The 16,772-nt window shown below is 39.6% G+C and overlaps 1 protein-coding gene across 1 annotated transcript in view; it reads right to left on the reverse strand.

Moving 5' to 3' along the window:
• Window positions 1-3,332: 3,332 nt before the first annotated feature.
• LOC133269758 (uncharacterized) overlaps window positions 3,333-16,772 on the reverse strand; it is a 139,474-nt gene continuing 126,034 nt past the window's right edge. Inside the window, exon 4 of the mRNA XM_061454423.1 lies at window positions 3,333-4,668. Within this exon, the coding sequence (XP_061310407.1) occupies window positions 4,596-4,668 (73 nt within the window). The 3' untranslated portion in view covers window positions 3,333-4,595. The remainder of the gene's footprint in view (window positions 4,669-16,772) is intronic.

Genomic DNA, 16,772 nt, shown 5'->3' on the forward strand with positions numbered 1-16,772 from the left:
GGAGGCACACCTTCCCAGCTACCTCCTCCAAATGGGAAGTTTCCTGGTTCCTAGGTATCATGACTTCCATCTTAAGGGTTGATTAAAGCCAGACTTAGAGAGGCTTTTAAAGCATCATAATTTTCCTGTCACCACTTTTCCCAAACTATAGCTCAGGATAGCCTGGTGCCTCGTACTTACAACTTTGGTCTAAATGTGCAGCACTGAGCATGTCTCAAGGGATGCTCCAGAGCTGTCCTGGGACTAGACACACTCAGAAACAGGCCTTCATTCAGCTGCAGTGACTGTTTTTCTATAGAAGATTTAGTCACCACTATTTATTTTCAACATGCCCTTTTTCTTGCCTTTGTGAGTCTGATGCAGCCCCTCCTGAATTGAGGCTACCTACTCTCAGCTCCCTGGTCTGCCCCATAGGTTACCTATGTGTCATCTTCACCAACCACAGGCAATTCTGCATTTTCACAATTCACCCATCAAGTCTTCAGGGACTGTACTTAAGGAAGCTCTGTATATTCCCCAGCTGTACATCCCACACACCCACACAACTTCCAACTTCACAATCAGATATGAGTTATAGAAAACCAAGCAGCAGAATCTGAAGGTGTTTCCCATTTCATTGTCCTATGTGCCCTCTTAGAGTGCACAGCTGATGATAGGACATATCAGAAACTTAAGGCAGTGCCACAAGCATTAAAGAATGAGGATTGATGCCTGAATGTCCTCAGGAGATGAAAGAAGCTACCCAGCGCCACACAACACGATAACAGCATGTTGGACTACACAACATGATAACATCATTGTGGACCCTCAGTCCACCATGCCATAGGTACTATTTTGAAGTGACTTAAAAACGGAAGGCCAGGAAAAGGAGGTACTCCTGGGACAAGAAAGGAAAAGCAATTTCATATCCCATTGTGACAAGAGTGAAAACCTGTCCAGAGAAGAAAATCAAGACAACAGCAGGTTGAGGGCAGGGTGGTGTTATGGAAAGGCAGAACATGACAATAAGCTGTGTAGCTTTTCTGAGAATCGGGAAAAGCAAGATTTGTAACACAGCAGAGTGAGGGGAAAAGAGTGTAGGAAAGAAATTGGACAGATTCTTGGGTGACATGGTTTACTGTGTGATAAACCATGGCAGGGGGGTTGGAACTAGGTGATCTTAAGGTCCTTTCCAACCCTGACTATTCTATGGTTCTATGATTAACGGATTTTTTTTTTTTTCTTTTAAGGGCAAAATTCTTCCTGCACTAAAGGAAGCATGTTTATAGTTTCAGAATTGCAATAGCAGCTTTGCTTTTCACTTGCTTTGAAAGCTGCATGCCAGTGATGAGGCACTATAGTGGTTTAAGCTGAATCGTAAATCAGCCACTCAGTCCTCGCTCACACCCCTCCCTTTCCTCCCACACTCCTGGAGGGATGGGGAGGAGAATCGAAAGAATGTAACTCCCATGGGTTGAGTTAAGAGCAGTCCAGTAACTAAGATATAACACAAACCCACTACTGCTACCACCAATAATAATAATGATAAGAGAAATAATAAGGGAAGAGAATATAATACCACCCACCGACAGATACCCAGCCAGACCAAGCAGTGATCTAGCCTTTATAGGTAACTGCCCCCAGTTTATACAGTGGGCATGACATGCTGTGGTATGGAATACCTCTTTGGCTAGTTTGGGTCAGGTGTCCTGTCTCTGCTTCCTCCCAGCTTCCCCTCCTCCCTGGCAGAGCATGAGACTCAGAAAGTCCTTGGTCAGACTAAACATTTGAGCGGTAACTAAAAACACCGGTGTTATCAGCGCTGTTCCCAGGCCGAAAGTCAAAACCACAGCACTGCACCAGCTACTAAGAAGGAAAAAAAAAGACTGCTACTGCTGAATCCAGGACAGGCACCATTCTGTTCCCACTTCTGTGGTGCAAGCAAGTGCTTAACCAGAGAGGGACAAAATAATTGCATTGGAATTTTATTAGGTAAAAGGTGTTTTTGAAGCAGCAAGCATTTCTGAAAGCTTGCCTGTTTTCACTTAAGTCTATTAATGTCTAAGGCCCATGAACTATAAAAGCAACTTTAGGACAATTTGTATCACTAAGGCAAAGTGGAAAAAAAGTCTATCTTGTGTTATACGGAAATAACTACTGTAATTTTTCCTCACTATTAAATGAAAGCCAGCATAACTCTAGCTACCACTTCAAAGATAGCAAATCTCAAGAATACTGCCGAAGCACTGTTCGATGTCATATTAGTAAATGGCTGTCAGATCTTCAAAGGTGTAATTAAAGACACTGCTATAAAAAGTTTAAGGCCATTTATGCATTTGGACACTGGTGAATCTACATTTTGCTGGAGAGAGGCCTCCATGAGCAAACTTCCAATTCATTTGAACCTGACACTGTATATCAATTTTTACTTTCTATTTCAATTGGTAAAAGTTTCATAATGAGATCAAGGCTAAGGATTTAACAATAAGAAAATAATAATCATATCAAACATTATTACATTTCTCAAAATATATCAAAAGTTGTTTGAGAAAAGGTGATAACAGCAATGTTGGTTTTAAGCAGCAGAACAAGAATAAGCTTTTAGGAGGAATCTTTAGACCTAATAAAAAGGAAGAGAAAAAGCAAAATACAGACTTTTTGATATCTTCTCTTTTTTTTATTATTTTAGCATGGCAATGACTTCTAGGATTCCTGCAACTTGGCTATACCCACAAGGTGATTTAACTTAAAGTGTAGTTATTTTTCTTCTTTATCCTCAAAGAAATGCCATTAACCTTGAGCTTGTAATGTCAAACAGTAATGGTGAAATCTGCAGTCTACATTGTTCTTTGCCCTTCCCAAAACATTTAGTAAAAGTGTGGCAGAAAGCAATCTGCAGAAAGTGTAGGGGTAGCTAATGGAAAATACTGACAGATCAACACAAGGGTTTTAAAAAAGAGCCTTCTTGTCTGCCAACATCGTTGCAACAGTTGCTTTTCTTTTTTAATAAATTCTAAAAAGTAAAAAGTAAAAAGTGCCAAACTTCAGTCAGAAGTATTTGGTTGTTTAAAATTGGGCCATAAATATGATTTAATATAGGATCACCTTACCTTTTTAATACAAATGTTTTAAACCTTATATTATGCTCCACATGAATTATACATCTGCAGTTCATATCATTTATAAATGATGTGGCCTTTAAGGAATTTGACAATGGACTGATCTAAGATCAAGGGGAAGCTCTCCAGAATGTTTTTAGGAATAAACATCAATCTGACATTATAATTTTTTAAGCATTTTGAAGCAAAGTATCAATTTTATCAGATAATTATCTGCTGGAGGACAGTGTATGTCAGTTTCCAATCATTTTCCATTACAGATATAATACAGAGAAGGTATATATGTACCGGAACACATTTTCCTGGCATAATTGTAACTGAGTAGTCCTTCAGGCTTCAGGAAGATAGCACAGGTAAAACAAAGATATTTAAGGTGCTCTCCTGAGCCAGACAAGATGCGAAGCACATAGAAAAGCTTTAAGTCTCTTGTTATGGTACAGTCCTAGCAGGGATAAATTAGTGAAAACAAGCTTAAAATAATCATGGCAAATGTTCAACACCATCTCAGAAACGCTGCAGTTTTCAGCATAATTATATAAAAACCTAAACTTACCAGAATCATAGAATAACATAAAAAAATGCATGTTAAAATTTATTTTGTCTTCACTATGCCCTTTAATTCTGACAGGGTGCCTCTTCTTTCTTTTTTATTATTTTTATTCCAGATCTTGACAATCTCCGTTATTTTAGAATCAAATTTGAATTTTCACCATAAAGAGATGGAGCTGAAGTCTCCAAATCTGTAGCTAAACCCTGGTTTATGAATGTAAACAAAAAGTAACTTCACTTACCTGATTAGTTACTATTTCCCACCTTTAAAATTTCCATTAACTACTCTCGGGTATCGCAGTTGCAAATATTTTTCTTCCAAAGCACCACGTGAAAACCAAGTAAATTGTAGATAAATAAAATGAGTTCAAAGGTGTCTCTTGATCTGCATCAGCATAATCATAGTGAAAGTCTGTCCCATAGCATCTGCTTATTTTTACAAGGGTAAAAGACCCGCTTAGAAATACTTTATTAGTTGAGATAAAGTGGAATGTCATGCAATTATTTTAGATTTTTTTATGTGTTTGATGTTTTATTTAATATATTCTTCTCAAGATTACCAAAAATTTGTGTGTTCTGCAAGGGGATGCAAATTTAAACTTCCCAGGATCTGGTGCTGAACTCCTAAGATACGGTCTGTTAACCTCTTTCCAAGACCACCTGACATTAAGGGTTATTGACTCTCTATCTGATAGAAAGTACTAGGCAAAATTTTAAATACAATTCTTTGACTTGCAAAGCAGAACAGGAGGATGGATTCTGTGCCTGTTGCAGTCTCTGTAAGTGGAAATGTGGCTTTGGACATCTATATCACTTCTTTGAGCATACTTGAGCTTGTCTATCTGGCTTGGAGGCCTTTGTGGAGATCCTTCTCCTTTTAGGCTTTAAGCGCTGATAGAGTGTGAAAGCACAGCTATAATCCAGGTAATAATGAAAGCAGTCACTCTCTCATATCACACTACAAGAGAATGCTTCAGGGGATTCAGTTGGGAACCTGGTAAGCTCCAGAAAGATCTTCCATCTGTGAACATGAACAAACAGAAATATCCATCAGCTGTAGACCCACAGGCTCATTATCAGATTTCATCATCTAAAGGGAAGTCTAGGGCAAAGGAAAAACATTCTCTCACTCTCAAAAAAAAAAAAGGCACAAAAAGCAGCAAAACCTCAGACATCATGTAAAGTATTAATTGTTAGGCTTTTTGATTGTCTTTTATTTTGACTCTGAATAAACCAATTTGCCTAAAATTGTCAGACTGTAGCATTACAGTCTGTCATCTCATACTGCAATATTGACTGGGTTTCATAGGTTAAGACATAGGCTTCCCTGCCTTACATGCCAGCCAGACTGCTGCTGCCTTCCTCCGCATCAAGGAAGTAAATGCACATCTTACATCAGCTTTTGGAGCTCTGCACAACATCACCAAGAGAGATTCTCTAGCTTCAAGTGCAGACAACACCAGATTAGGTCCTTTCTTGCTATGACACATTTTAATTCTTGTATGGCCATTCTGAAGGTCAGACCCAGAGTACAAGCAGATGTAACACATATGGCATGCCCGTCCCACTGCAGGTTGGCTTCACCATGCCACAAAGGTGGCAGAGGTGCCAAGGCATAGAGAAGCTTGCTTTAGCCTTCTACAACCTCCTAATCCTCAAAGGTAATAGAAACACTACAGCAGAAAAAAAGTGAATGATTTTACCTCAAAGGCACAGTTTCCAGAGGGTTAGTCTGGTGCAACACAGACTATATGTTATTCCATTGGCTGTCTGTTTTTCATGCAGGGTGCAAGCTATTCATCTCATAGAGACTGAAGTGCACTGGAAACACATTAATGAATCAGGCCTTGCGTTGCAGTTAAAGATGAGGTATTGCCCATTTCACAGTTGGAAAAATAAGTGCACACAGACAGCAAATGACTTCCCCAGTTGCAGAGCATGCATATCTGTTGCAGAGCTGGGAGGGTTTATAGACTACTCCTCTGCTTGAACCACTGTTCTACATCTTACCCCTTCCTAATTCTATTCTCATGAAAGGCAAAGAAGAGACAGAAGTTCCTGAGAACAATCTTGTCTAAAAAAGACTTTGGCACGGATTAAAAATGGACTTGAAGCTTTAAAAAGACAGTCTGGGGCTCTGGAGATGCATAATGGGTTTTTAAGCTTCATTTTTAGTTTTTGTGGTTACGTAGCAAGATTTTAAGTAATTGACCACCCCAGTCCATTTGGCTGTTACTGCCGGTGGTGATAGTGGGCGCCCCTGCTTATACATTCTGTATAATACATCATTATTACATTCTGTATATATACATCACCAAAATTCTGCAGCTGACATGCAGCATACTTGGTTTTTGTTCCAGTTGGGCTTTGATCTACGCCATTCAAAGACGAGCCGTTCTTTTCAAGATATTTGCAAACCTTGTTAGAGTCTGATTGCAGCATGACATCAACATTAGGCTGATTACTTGTCTCAGGAAGCACTGTTTCCATGAACACATTGGCTTTTCTCCTACTATCTAGTGAGCTAGATATTAACATGCAGTACTGTAGCAGCAGCTTCAGAGCAAATTCCTAATAACACTGCTGAAACAGGAAAACATTTGATTTTCTTGAAAATGCTGAAAATTTGCAAACAAGATTTTGGGACAGTGTTGCTATATATCTAAAAAAAAAAATAAGGAAAAAAAAGTGCTTAACTATACCTACTCCAACTCTGATTTATTCAGTATTCTTGAGTAAGTACAGGAAGCTTTTTCGTCTAAAGGGTGTATTAATTCTACGCTAGTATTGCAGGCAGAAAGGAAACAAGGAAGGGGAATAATCTTTCTGAAAATGACAAAACTTTACTTTTCTTCATTCTTGTCTTTTTCTTTACTTTTTACTGTTTCAACAGCCAACTCCCGACTTCTTTGAGGCTTTGAAAATGAAAAAAACAATCCCAAACTTTCAATCTAAAAAAACTAGATTTAGGTTAAGAGCTAACCTTTGTGAAAGAGTGTATGCATACCATCTTTACAGAAAGTCACAGTATGATCAGAGCAAATGCCCGGTTCCACTGCATCATTCAGCAACCACTTGGAAACACTAAGCAATCAAATAGAGCCTGAACGAAAACAAGGAAGTTTCAGACTCTGCTCCTCTCCACAAGTTCTTATATACTATCGCACAGTTGCTGGTCTCTGGAGAAAAGAAAATTCACTATGTATAGTTAAAAAAATAAATGTGTATTTTGTACATAACCACAGCCACAATTCAAATGTCTGCTCTCTACTAGCACCTTTAGTCCAGGTAGAGGTTGCCCTGACTCAAACTCCTCAAGTAAAGGCAAGAGACTGGAGGGGACCAAGACTCCCTAGATAGCTGATCACATTTTGGCAGCTTTGCAGATTTTCTGCCAAGCACAGTGGTTAAATGGTAAATGAGCCAAAGTCCTATGGGTATCCAACAAGAGAGCCTCTGGAAGAGAGCTGCTTTCCTGCACCAGTGCAGCTGAGCTAACAGAGTGAGCATTTATTTTCAGTGAAGCATGCTGCCACAACCCTCTGTTTATTTTAGAATTGTCAAATTTTCCAGTAAAACTTTTGGGGATATACTTTACCTCCAATACATGCATGTAACTTCCATTAACTTCAGGAAAAGTATGCTCTGGGACAGAAACAAAAAAGAAAAATCCTTATGGAAAAACTTTGGGATTTTCCTCTATAACTGCTAGCATTTGTCCATGTTATTAATCCTAAAAACTCCCCAGTAATTCAGAAATAAAACCAATACCCAACAAAATAAGCCGAAACTATATAAACTGGTGTTGTGTCTCTCAGTTCTTAAAAGTCTAACAGACTTTTTAGTCTATTGCACCCACAGTTTGCTCTTTGCTCTAATACAAATAGAGAAAGAAAGGAATTACTGGTGATGAAGGACAGAAAGAGAAACCTAGAAACAAAGAAAAAGTCATTACTTCTACTCTTATTCAAATAATATTCTGAAAGAAACATTGATTAAAGTAAAAGAAAAGAGAGGTCCGAGGGCATATATCATTACATACAGGAATAAGCACAAGCAGACTTTCGGGGAGTCTGACAGACCCCAGGGTACGTGTCCTTCTCTGCTTTTTTAACTCTCCTGAAATCTGGTAGTGTAAGAAAAGAATTAGCCTGATGGTTTGAACCATCTCAAAACCATTTGTGAACTAAATCTAGCTAGTGCATATAAGATTAAATGAGAAATACCAGTGCTGTTCACTGAACTGTTTAATTAGTCCATCAAATGTACTTTTATTTGTGCACTTACATTTAACTGGTAGCTGGGGCATCACAAGCATAGTCTCTGCCAGCTATCAATATATTTGCTAAACAGGTTCAGTTTCCCTTCCTTTCCAAAGAACTTTCCCAACTGTCACTTTAATAGCTGTGCACTTCAACAAAATGAGTTTATGGCACTAGTCTGCACTGCCTTGGTCCCCAGTTGTCTTCTTTCCCTGAGCAAAATAAACAAAATGCCTAAAAAAGCTGAGCTTGCTTTTTTTTTTTTTTTAAATTATTTATCCATTTTTGCTGATGGTGCTTGGAGTAAATTATAACTTAAAAGTCTCACCATTGCCACACTCCTGTGTGTCCTGATGGTTTTCTGAGGCAATCCAGCAATAAGTAGGATAGGAAATGAAAAATATTCAAGCCATATGCTTACTTTTGCAGGTTGACTTATCACATCACTCTCTTCCCACCTTTTCTACTTTTTCTGCAGTGTCAGTCTCTGCCTAATTGTCAGTATTTCCTGTAAATATCCCTGTACCACTTTTCATACTCCTGTTTGTAATAAACATCCCTGAATGAAAGGGAACCAGACAATACTTATTCTTTAACCATGCTCATCCCCGTGATGTATTTAAATATTTCCAAGGTCTCTCTGTCCCACAGAACAGAACCAGCCAAAGGTCTGCTGAATCTGGGGATAAAGAACAGCATTTGTTTTCACCTGATCTTTAGCAGAAACAGAGCATTTCCCTTGAGAAACTGGTGCTGCATCTTGGTAAAAAAAGGAAATATTTATTTTCTCAAATAGAATCACTCACTGAAGCAAGGAAAAATTTTGATTACTATTTATTTTAATTCAGAAAATAACAGTAATAGATACTACCCCAGAGCACTAACATGATAGCATCTAGCATGTTTTAGGAATAAGGAACCAAACAGACATTCCTTACAAAATTTCTTTCAGCATAAGCATTAACCAGTGTGTAAATCTATTTTGCCCTTTAGCTACACTCCTGACAGGAGACCAGCGGCAGAATAGCAAATAAAAAACAGACTAGGGAGAACATAGGCCCCCTCAGGAAGCTCTCAGGAGAACTGGCTACACAGGATTTGGAGAAGGCTGAGGTTCTGAATGACTTCTTTGCCTCGGCCTTCACTGGCAAAGGCTCTGACTGCACCACCCAAGTTTTGTGTCGTGGTTTAAACCCAGTCAGGTAATTCGTTCGCTCACTTCCCCCCCTTTCTTGCCCTCCCCCTGCTCCCGGAGGGACGGAGAGGAGAATCAAAAGAATGCAACTCCCACGGGTTGAGATAAGAACAGTTTAGTAACTAAGGTATAACACAAATCACTACTGCTACCACCAATGATAATAATGAAAAAGGAAATAACAAGGGAAGAGAATACAACACCTCAGCACCAGCTGACCGATAACTCACCCCCCAAGCCCGACCAAGCTCCGACCGATACCTCCTCCAACCCTGCAGTCTCCCAGCCCTTCCGGCTAACTCCCAGTTACATCCTGGGCATGATGTGCTGTGGTATGGAATAGCTCTTTGGTCAGTTTGGGTCAGGTGTCCTGTCTCTGCTTCCTCCTGGCTTCCCCTCCCCCCGGCAGAGCATGAGGCTCACAAAGTCCTTGGCCAAACCAAAACATCACTATCAGCTCTGTTCCCGAGCTGAAAGTCAAAACACAGCACTGCACCAGCTACCAAGAAGGAGAAAAATGACTGCTACTGCTGAACCCAGGACATTTTGGAAGGCAGGCTCAGGGACTGTGAGAATGAAGACCTTGCACCCACTGTAGGAGAGGAACTGGTTTGAGACCATCTTAAAAATCTGAACGTGCACAAGTCCATGGGTCCTGATGAAATCCATCCGTGGGTCATGAAGGAGCTGGAGAATGAAGTTGCGAAGCCGCTGGCCATCATATTTGAGAAATCGTGGCAGTCAGGTGAAGTTCCCGACAACTGGAAAAGGGGAAATATAACCCCCATTTTCAAGAATGGGAAAATGGATGACCCGGGGAATTACAGCCCAGTCAGTCTCACCTCTGTGCCTGGCAAAATCTTGGAGCAGATTCTCCTGGAAGGCATGCTAAGGCACATGAAAAACAACAAGGTGCTTGGTGACAGCCAGCATGGCTTCACTAAGGGGAAATCCTGCCTGACCAATTTGGTGGCCTTCTATGATGGGGCTACAGGACAGGGGTAGAACAGTTGACATCATCTACCTGGACTTGTGTAAAGCATTCGACATTGTCCCACACGACATCCTTGTCTCTCTAAATTGGAGAGACATCAATTTGATGGATGGACCACTCGGTGGATAAAGAACTGGCTGGATGGCTGCATGCAAAGAGTTGTGGTCAATGGCTCAATGTCCAGCTGGAGACCAGTAACGAGTGGTGTCCCTCAGGGATCGGTGTTGGGACCGGTCTTGTTTAACATCTTTGTCGCTGACATGGACAGTGGGATTGAGTGCGCCCTCAGGAAGTTTGCTGATGACACCAAGCTGTGTGGTTCGGTTGATAATGCTGGAGGGAAGGAATGCCATCCAGAGGGACCTTGACACGCTTATGAGGTGGGCTGATGCCAACCTCATGAAGTTTAACTATGACAAGTGCAAGGTCCTACACCTGGGTCGGAGCCATCCCAGGCACAGCTACAGGTTGGGCAGAGAAGAGATTCAGAGCAGCCCTGTGGAGAAGGACTTGGGGGTGTTGGTTGATGAGAAAATGAGCATGAGCAGGCAGTGTGTGCTTGCAGCCCAGAAAGCCAACCTTATCCTGGGCTGCATCAAAAGGAGCGTGACCAGCAGGTCGAAGGAGGTGATCCTGCCCCTCTACTCTGCTCTTGTGAGACCTCACCTGGGGTATTGTGTGCAGTTTTGCTGTCCTCAACATAACAAGGCCATGGAACTGTTGGAACAAGTCCAGAGAAGGGCCACGAGGATGATCAGGGGACTGGAGCACCTCCCATATGAAGGCAGGCTGAGGAAGTTGGGGCTGTTCAGGCTGGAGAAGAGAAGGCTGCATGGAGACCTCATAGCAGCCTTCCAGTATCTGAAGGGGGCCTATAGGGATGCTGGAGAGGGACTCTTCATTAGGGACTGTAGTGATAGGACAAGGGGTAACGAGTTCAAACTTAAACAGGGGAAGTTTAGATTGGATATAAGGAGGAAATTCTTTCCTGTTAGGGTGGTGAGGCACTGCAATAGGTTGCCCAGGGAAGTTGTGTATGCTCCATCCCTGGTAGTGTTCAAGACCAGGTTGGACGAAGCCTTGGGTGATATGGTTTTAGTGTGAGGTGTCCCTGCCCACGGGAAGGGGGTTGGAACTAGATGATCTTAAGGTCCTTTCCAACCCTAACTATTCTATGATTCTATGGTTCTAATAATCTCCACAAACTATAATCTGGCTTTGAAAATAGAAATTGAGAAGAAAGCAGTGCTACATGGATTTTATATTTTCCTAGATTTCTTTAATCTATTACCCCACTTGGCAGATTATTATCCAAAATATTTGAAGAAAAGCACACAAAATACAGTGTCCATAGTTGTTTTGGGTAACTAGATTTCTGTGAGACAATGAAAGAGTTGTGAACATTTTATACATACTATGTTATCTGATAAATAAAATTACATTTAAATCAAACTCCTTCATGTGAAGCTTGAATATGTAAATTATAATTTTTATAGTAGGAGAGTAGAAGGAGGGAGTGAAAAGAAATCAGGATATGCCCTAACAATTCATAGCAACTGAAAGACTGCTTCCATCTGCAGCAGTCATCTGCAATAGTAACTAGAAAAATCCTCAGCATTCTTCCTTTGGCCTAATTGGTAGTATTACAGTATTCTCTAATGTCAGAGTGAATTAGTACAAGGTCTACAGCAATAGGAAAGGTTTTAATGGCAACCACTGAGCATAACATAAAACAAGGGGAACAGAGAGGAAGAAAAAGAAACAGATCTGTTGTTGATCTTTCAGCTGTACAAACCTCCCCATAAAGACCACACCACTCTAGATACACATGTTTGAAATCAAAACATTTTAGCAAGCTGATCACCTTTGGTATTCTCTCTTTTGACCGATTTTGGTTTTGTACTTGGAGAATTAAGAAAGCCTTCCTGAGCTGCCAAGTGTCATCAGCCCAATAAGAGGGTGCCTGTCTCTGGGAACTTGTTGGAGAGGTGCTAAGTACTTGCAGCTGCTGTACAGCTCCCCGGACCTGTTCTGCAACCTGTTGCCAGAAGTGACTTGCAGATTTCTAATATGGCTCAATTCTTGTGTGCTTTTAGAACCTAAAATCTCAGATACAAAAGTAGAAGGCAGTTCCCCTCCTATTTATTTTGATTTTGCACAGATAGACACATTACTTGTTACCAGAGCGTTGCTGCCTTTATGATCCAGTGGGAATGGGAGGTGTGGTGTGGATGGGTGGATGATGGGAGATAGGACAGGGCAGGATTCAAAAAAACCCAACCAAATGAAAAAAGAAAACAACACAACAAATAAGGAAAGTAAGATCAAAGTAAGATCTGTTGAGTCTTTCCACTGACTTCAGGATTTTTGGTTAGGATCATAAAGATGACATGAAAGAAATAGACCCAACACTTACAAAGCTTTTTGAATTGTTAAAAATTGATAAGTAACCAATTAAAAAAAAGTAATGTTATCATGAAAAATAGAATATAATTGCTCTAATGCGTGCAATAAACAGGAAGAAATATTACTAGTACAGGTGCAAATATGGAGAGATTTATTATATCTGCACTACCATTTTGTGACTGCTATTGGCTGTTGTTGTTAGCTGGAAGAATCAGTGCAGACATTTCTAACCTGAGAGGTACAACATGTTCTAAGTTAGCTGTTGTTTGTAAGCAACACTTTTTTTTTTTTGCGTTGATATTACTTGTTTCCTTATGGACTCATACACAAGTATCCTGAGCTGGATTTGAAAAAAAAACAACAACTAAACAAAAACCAACCCAGACCAAGAAGCCTAAATTCAACAGCCAAAACTGCTCAGACCTCTTAAAGCAACAACATCCATTAATGTAAGTGACACTTCTTTTAAAATGTTTCCCATAAATTGTCATGTCAAGTACCTATATCCCAAGTCCTCTGCAGGAGAGTTTTAATCTAATAAGTCAACTCAAACTCTACTTCTGTTAGCTTTGGAACTGTTAGATAAATAAAATGCTTTGTGTTGAGATCTACTGCAGGAAAAACAAAGCAATCTCTTTTTATATCCATAAAATGCAGCTCTGCAATCAAAATAAGCTGACAGCAACACTGTAAAAGAGCAAAAATAAACAACTTTTGACCAAGAGCTGGTTAGCATCTTACTTAAACTTAATATAACAGTGATGTTGTAGAACAAAAGAGCTCAAAGTTTTATATCATGTTCCAAAAATGACATTAGAGAGTAGCTACATTTTCACGAAGACCAGCTGAAATCCTCAGAAACAGTGTACTTTAGATGACTGCACATGGAAACCATGCACAATAATCAGGGATGCATAGAGAGATAAAGGCATGAACATTAAAGGCATTAGCTACACTGCTGCTAATCTTTCTAAAGTCCTGGTGAGGATCCTATGTAAATCTTCAGAGCATAACAATAATGAAATCGTCAAAGATTTACAACAGGCAGCTAATCATTATTGTTTTCCTCAGCACTTGCTTTTTAAACAAATTCTGCATTCTTTCTGTATTCATGTGAATGTTATGCTCACGTGCAGAACTCTATTGCCCTTTCGCATAATAAAAGAGGGAAAAGTGTAGGAAAGGAGAAAAATTAAGTCAGATGTCCCTAAATGTATCCTTTTTCTGCTTACACACACAAGTCATCTTAATAGAAAAATATTCAGTAAGTTACATTACTGAATTAAATCCAGCTGCAGTTTGTAATAAATCAGGATAATTCTGCAGAATTCCTCTGAGTCGAGGGCCTTGGAGGCTGCTGGCTCATGTGACACACCAGCTGCTTCAGTCCTGCAGAACAAGTAGACTGATGCTTTGTCTTTAACTTCTTACTCTTTTCCAAACCTTTTTTTCTATTAAGAAACATCCCCAGGCAGTTTTCCCCTTTTTGTTATTAGTTTTAAATATACTGTCCAGTGTAATTTCATGGAACTATTAGTTGTCAGCAGGGACTCAGGGGAAAACTAATTAGCACAAAAGATTCAAGCCTACAAATATTTTTAATTACACATGAGTTCTTGTCAGAGTAAGAACCACAAGAATATGGGCCCACCATATGTATGTTACCTGTATTGTAGCAACACAGGCGATGACAAAACTAGAAACTCTTCCAAAAGCTGTCATTCAAACACTGTGAGAGTTGCCCACACTGACAGGACAAGGCTATCAACAGAAGGAGCAGGAGCAGGACAGGGCATACAGATACGGAGAGGGTAAGGTATCAGAGTCACAAATAGGGCAGTGCTCTGGTCCAGGCTTTCTACTTCCAAGATAATATCCTGCCGATAAACCATGTCAATATCCACACCACAAATAACAACCTCACCTTCCAGTCAAGGCAGATACAGAAGTGGATCAAGTGCACCTTTGTGTTTCTCTCTGTTAATTGTTTTACTGGTGGTGTTTTCTATCATCTCTCTGTAAAAGCTCCTGCAACAAGCAACCTGCATGTGATCGAGAAGACAAAAAACATCTGTAAAGATATGTTAAAAACATCCAGCAATTCATGAACTGTGACAATCAGAGAAAAAATGTACTTAATAGCAATTTCAACTTCTTGGCTTTTCCACAGCTTGATGGCAACTGGACAAGGGTAATTGTCTATCAGATGGCAAAGATCAATAACAATACTTTGAAAGCAGGAAGGGTAGAAGACTGGCTGCAAATATCAGAAAAAGGAAGAAATGTGGAGAGCTAGTAGGTTTGTACCTGCTGATGAGATTATAGTATACACATAACTGTGTGTTGCAAAGGAACTCACAGTCATTTTAGCAATATCAGCTAATTGAACAAGAAAAACACAACAGATTATGCCAGAAGACTTTAAAAATACAGTTTCCATTGCCACCTCCTTTCTCATCATACAACCAGGTAACAAATGACTCTGCTGAGAATCCTGGTTAAGAGTCTTTGTTAAAGGCAGCGATAAAATTTCCTTTAATTTAACAAATCTGTGATATTGCCATTCTGACACTGAAACAGACATGAGGGGGCTTGGTTTTGTTTTCTTGTGGGGATTGATTTGCTTGTTTCCTCCCTTCTCTCTTCAGGAAAGTTGTGATCTTGCAAGTGAAAACAGAAGTATTAAATAGAAATCTTGCAGAAATAGGAGGAAGATGTATCTCCATCTCTGGAGGTTTTCAAACCTCAATTGAACAATGTCCTGAGCAACCTGCCATACATGACCCTGCATTGACCAAGGGGGTTGGACTAGACAATGAACCTTCTTGCCTCACGTATGTACTGGGAAGAGTACATATTTCAAGACATACTATTCTGAGCCAATATAAAGAGAAATTAAATATAAAACCATTTTATTATTTCATAACACTTCTCTGTTTGTTTAGATCAAACTTAATATCTGTAATCATTGTGTATGTCTCCCCTTTCTAGACAGATCATCTCTCTTAGGATTTGGAAAATGGCAATATATTTACAAATCAATTTCAGCTTCTTAAAAATCCTAATGTAAAATTACCAGCAGGGTATTAGAGAAATATTCAAGTATGGACATTGTGTTGGCTCTTCAGGAACTCTCAAGACAAGATATAGGCACTCTTGACAACCATGCTAGCTAAAATTACAATGTCAGTTTCAACTGTCATCTAACAGGTAATTCTACATGAGATTTAACATCACATTTCTGAGCAATCATAGAATCATAGAATAGTTAGGGTTGGAAAGGACCTTAAGATCATCTCTAGTTCCAAACCTCCAGCCACAGGCAGGGACACATCACCCTAGACCATGTCGCCCAAGGTTCTGCCTAACCTGGCCTTGAACACTGCCAGGGATAGAACATTTTCCACTTCTTTGGGCAACCTTTTAATCTCAGAGTTGTGAGAATTTTTATGTTTAAAATTCAGTTTGTTGTTGTTAAAATATCTTGAAAAACCCTTAAGGAAGAGGCCTGTTTACTACTTATTTAGAAGATATAGGAGGCATAAAGATACTCTGCTGATATTTGCAGAAGAGGTCTAGAACACTGTGGGCTAGAGCTCAGCATTTATGTGACTGAAGAGACTGGATGCCCTTGAACAAGTAGCAAGATAATGCTTCAAACATGTTTTCTCAAGGATGAAATATTTGACACATCACATACAGGCCCCATCTTTCCAACTGCCCAGTCATCAATGAGCATGCTGTCATTTTGATGCACTAGAGTTTTTTTATTAATAAATATTCTTAGCTGAGAAATCAATACTAAAAGAAGCCTTGTGACATTATCGATGTCCATTTGTGTTTTAGCTGCAATACTGTGAATCAAAGGCAACCAAAGTGAAGTATAATGCCAGAAGTTAAAGCCACTTTAAATCTTTGCATCTCCTGAAAGGAATTTCATGCAGGAGATGTGGAAAATATAGCACAAATATACAGTTTTAAAAACTAACAGCACTAATTAGAGTTTCAAGGCACTTTAGACAGTGTGGACCAAAAATTATTATAGACCTTTGACAGCAGTTGCATAAATTCTTGAATTGACTCTTCACTAATTTAAGCTATCACTTTGGCAATATCTTTGCTGCCTTACTTTTTAGAATGCATGTTAAAATAAATCAAGAAATCACACTAAAATCTTTGTTAACTAAACTTCATTACGGATTCAAATATATGATTTACTGTGGGTGTATATGTATGCAAACTTGATTCTCTATTTCCAGACAAGCAAG

This window comes from Pezoporus flaviventris, unplaced genomic scaffold, assembly GCF_033815535.1.
Source record: "Pezoporus flaviventris isolate CSIRO_AGI_PZ_B2104156 unplaced genomic scaffold, CSIRO_AGI_Pfla_v1 ptg000015l, whole genome shotgun sequence".
In the NCBI taxonomy this organism is placed as follows: Eukaryota; Metazoa; Chordata; class Aves; order Psittaciformes; family Psittacidae; genus Pezoporus; species Pezoporus flaviventris.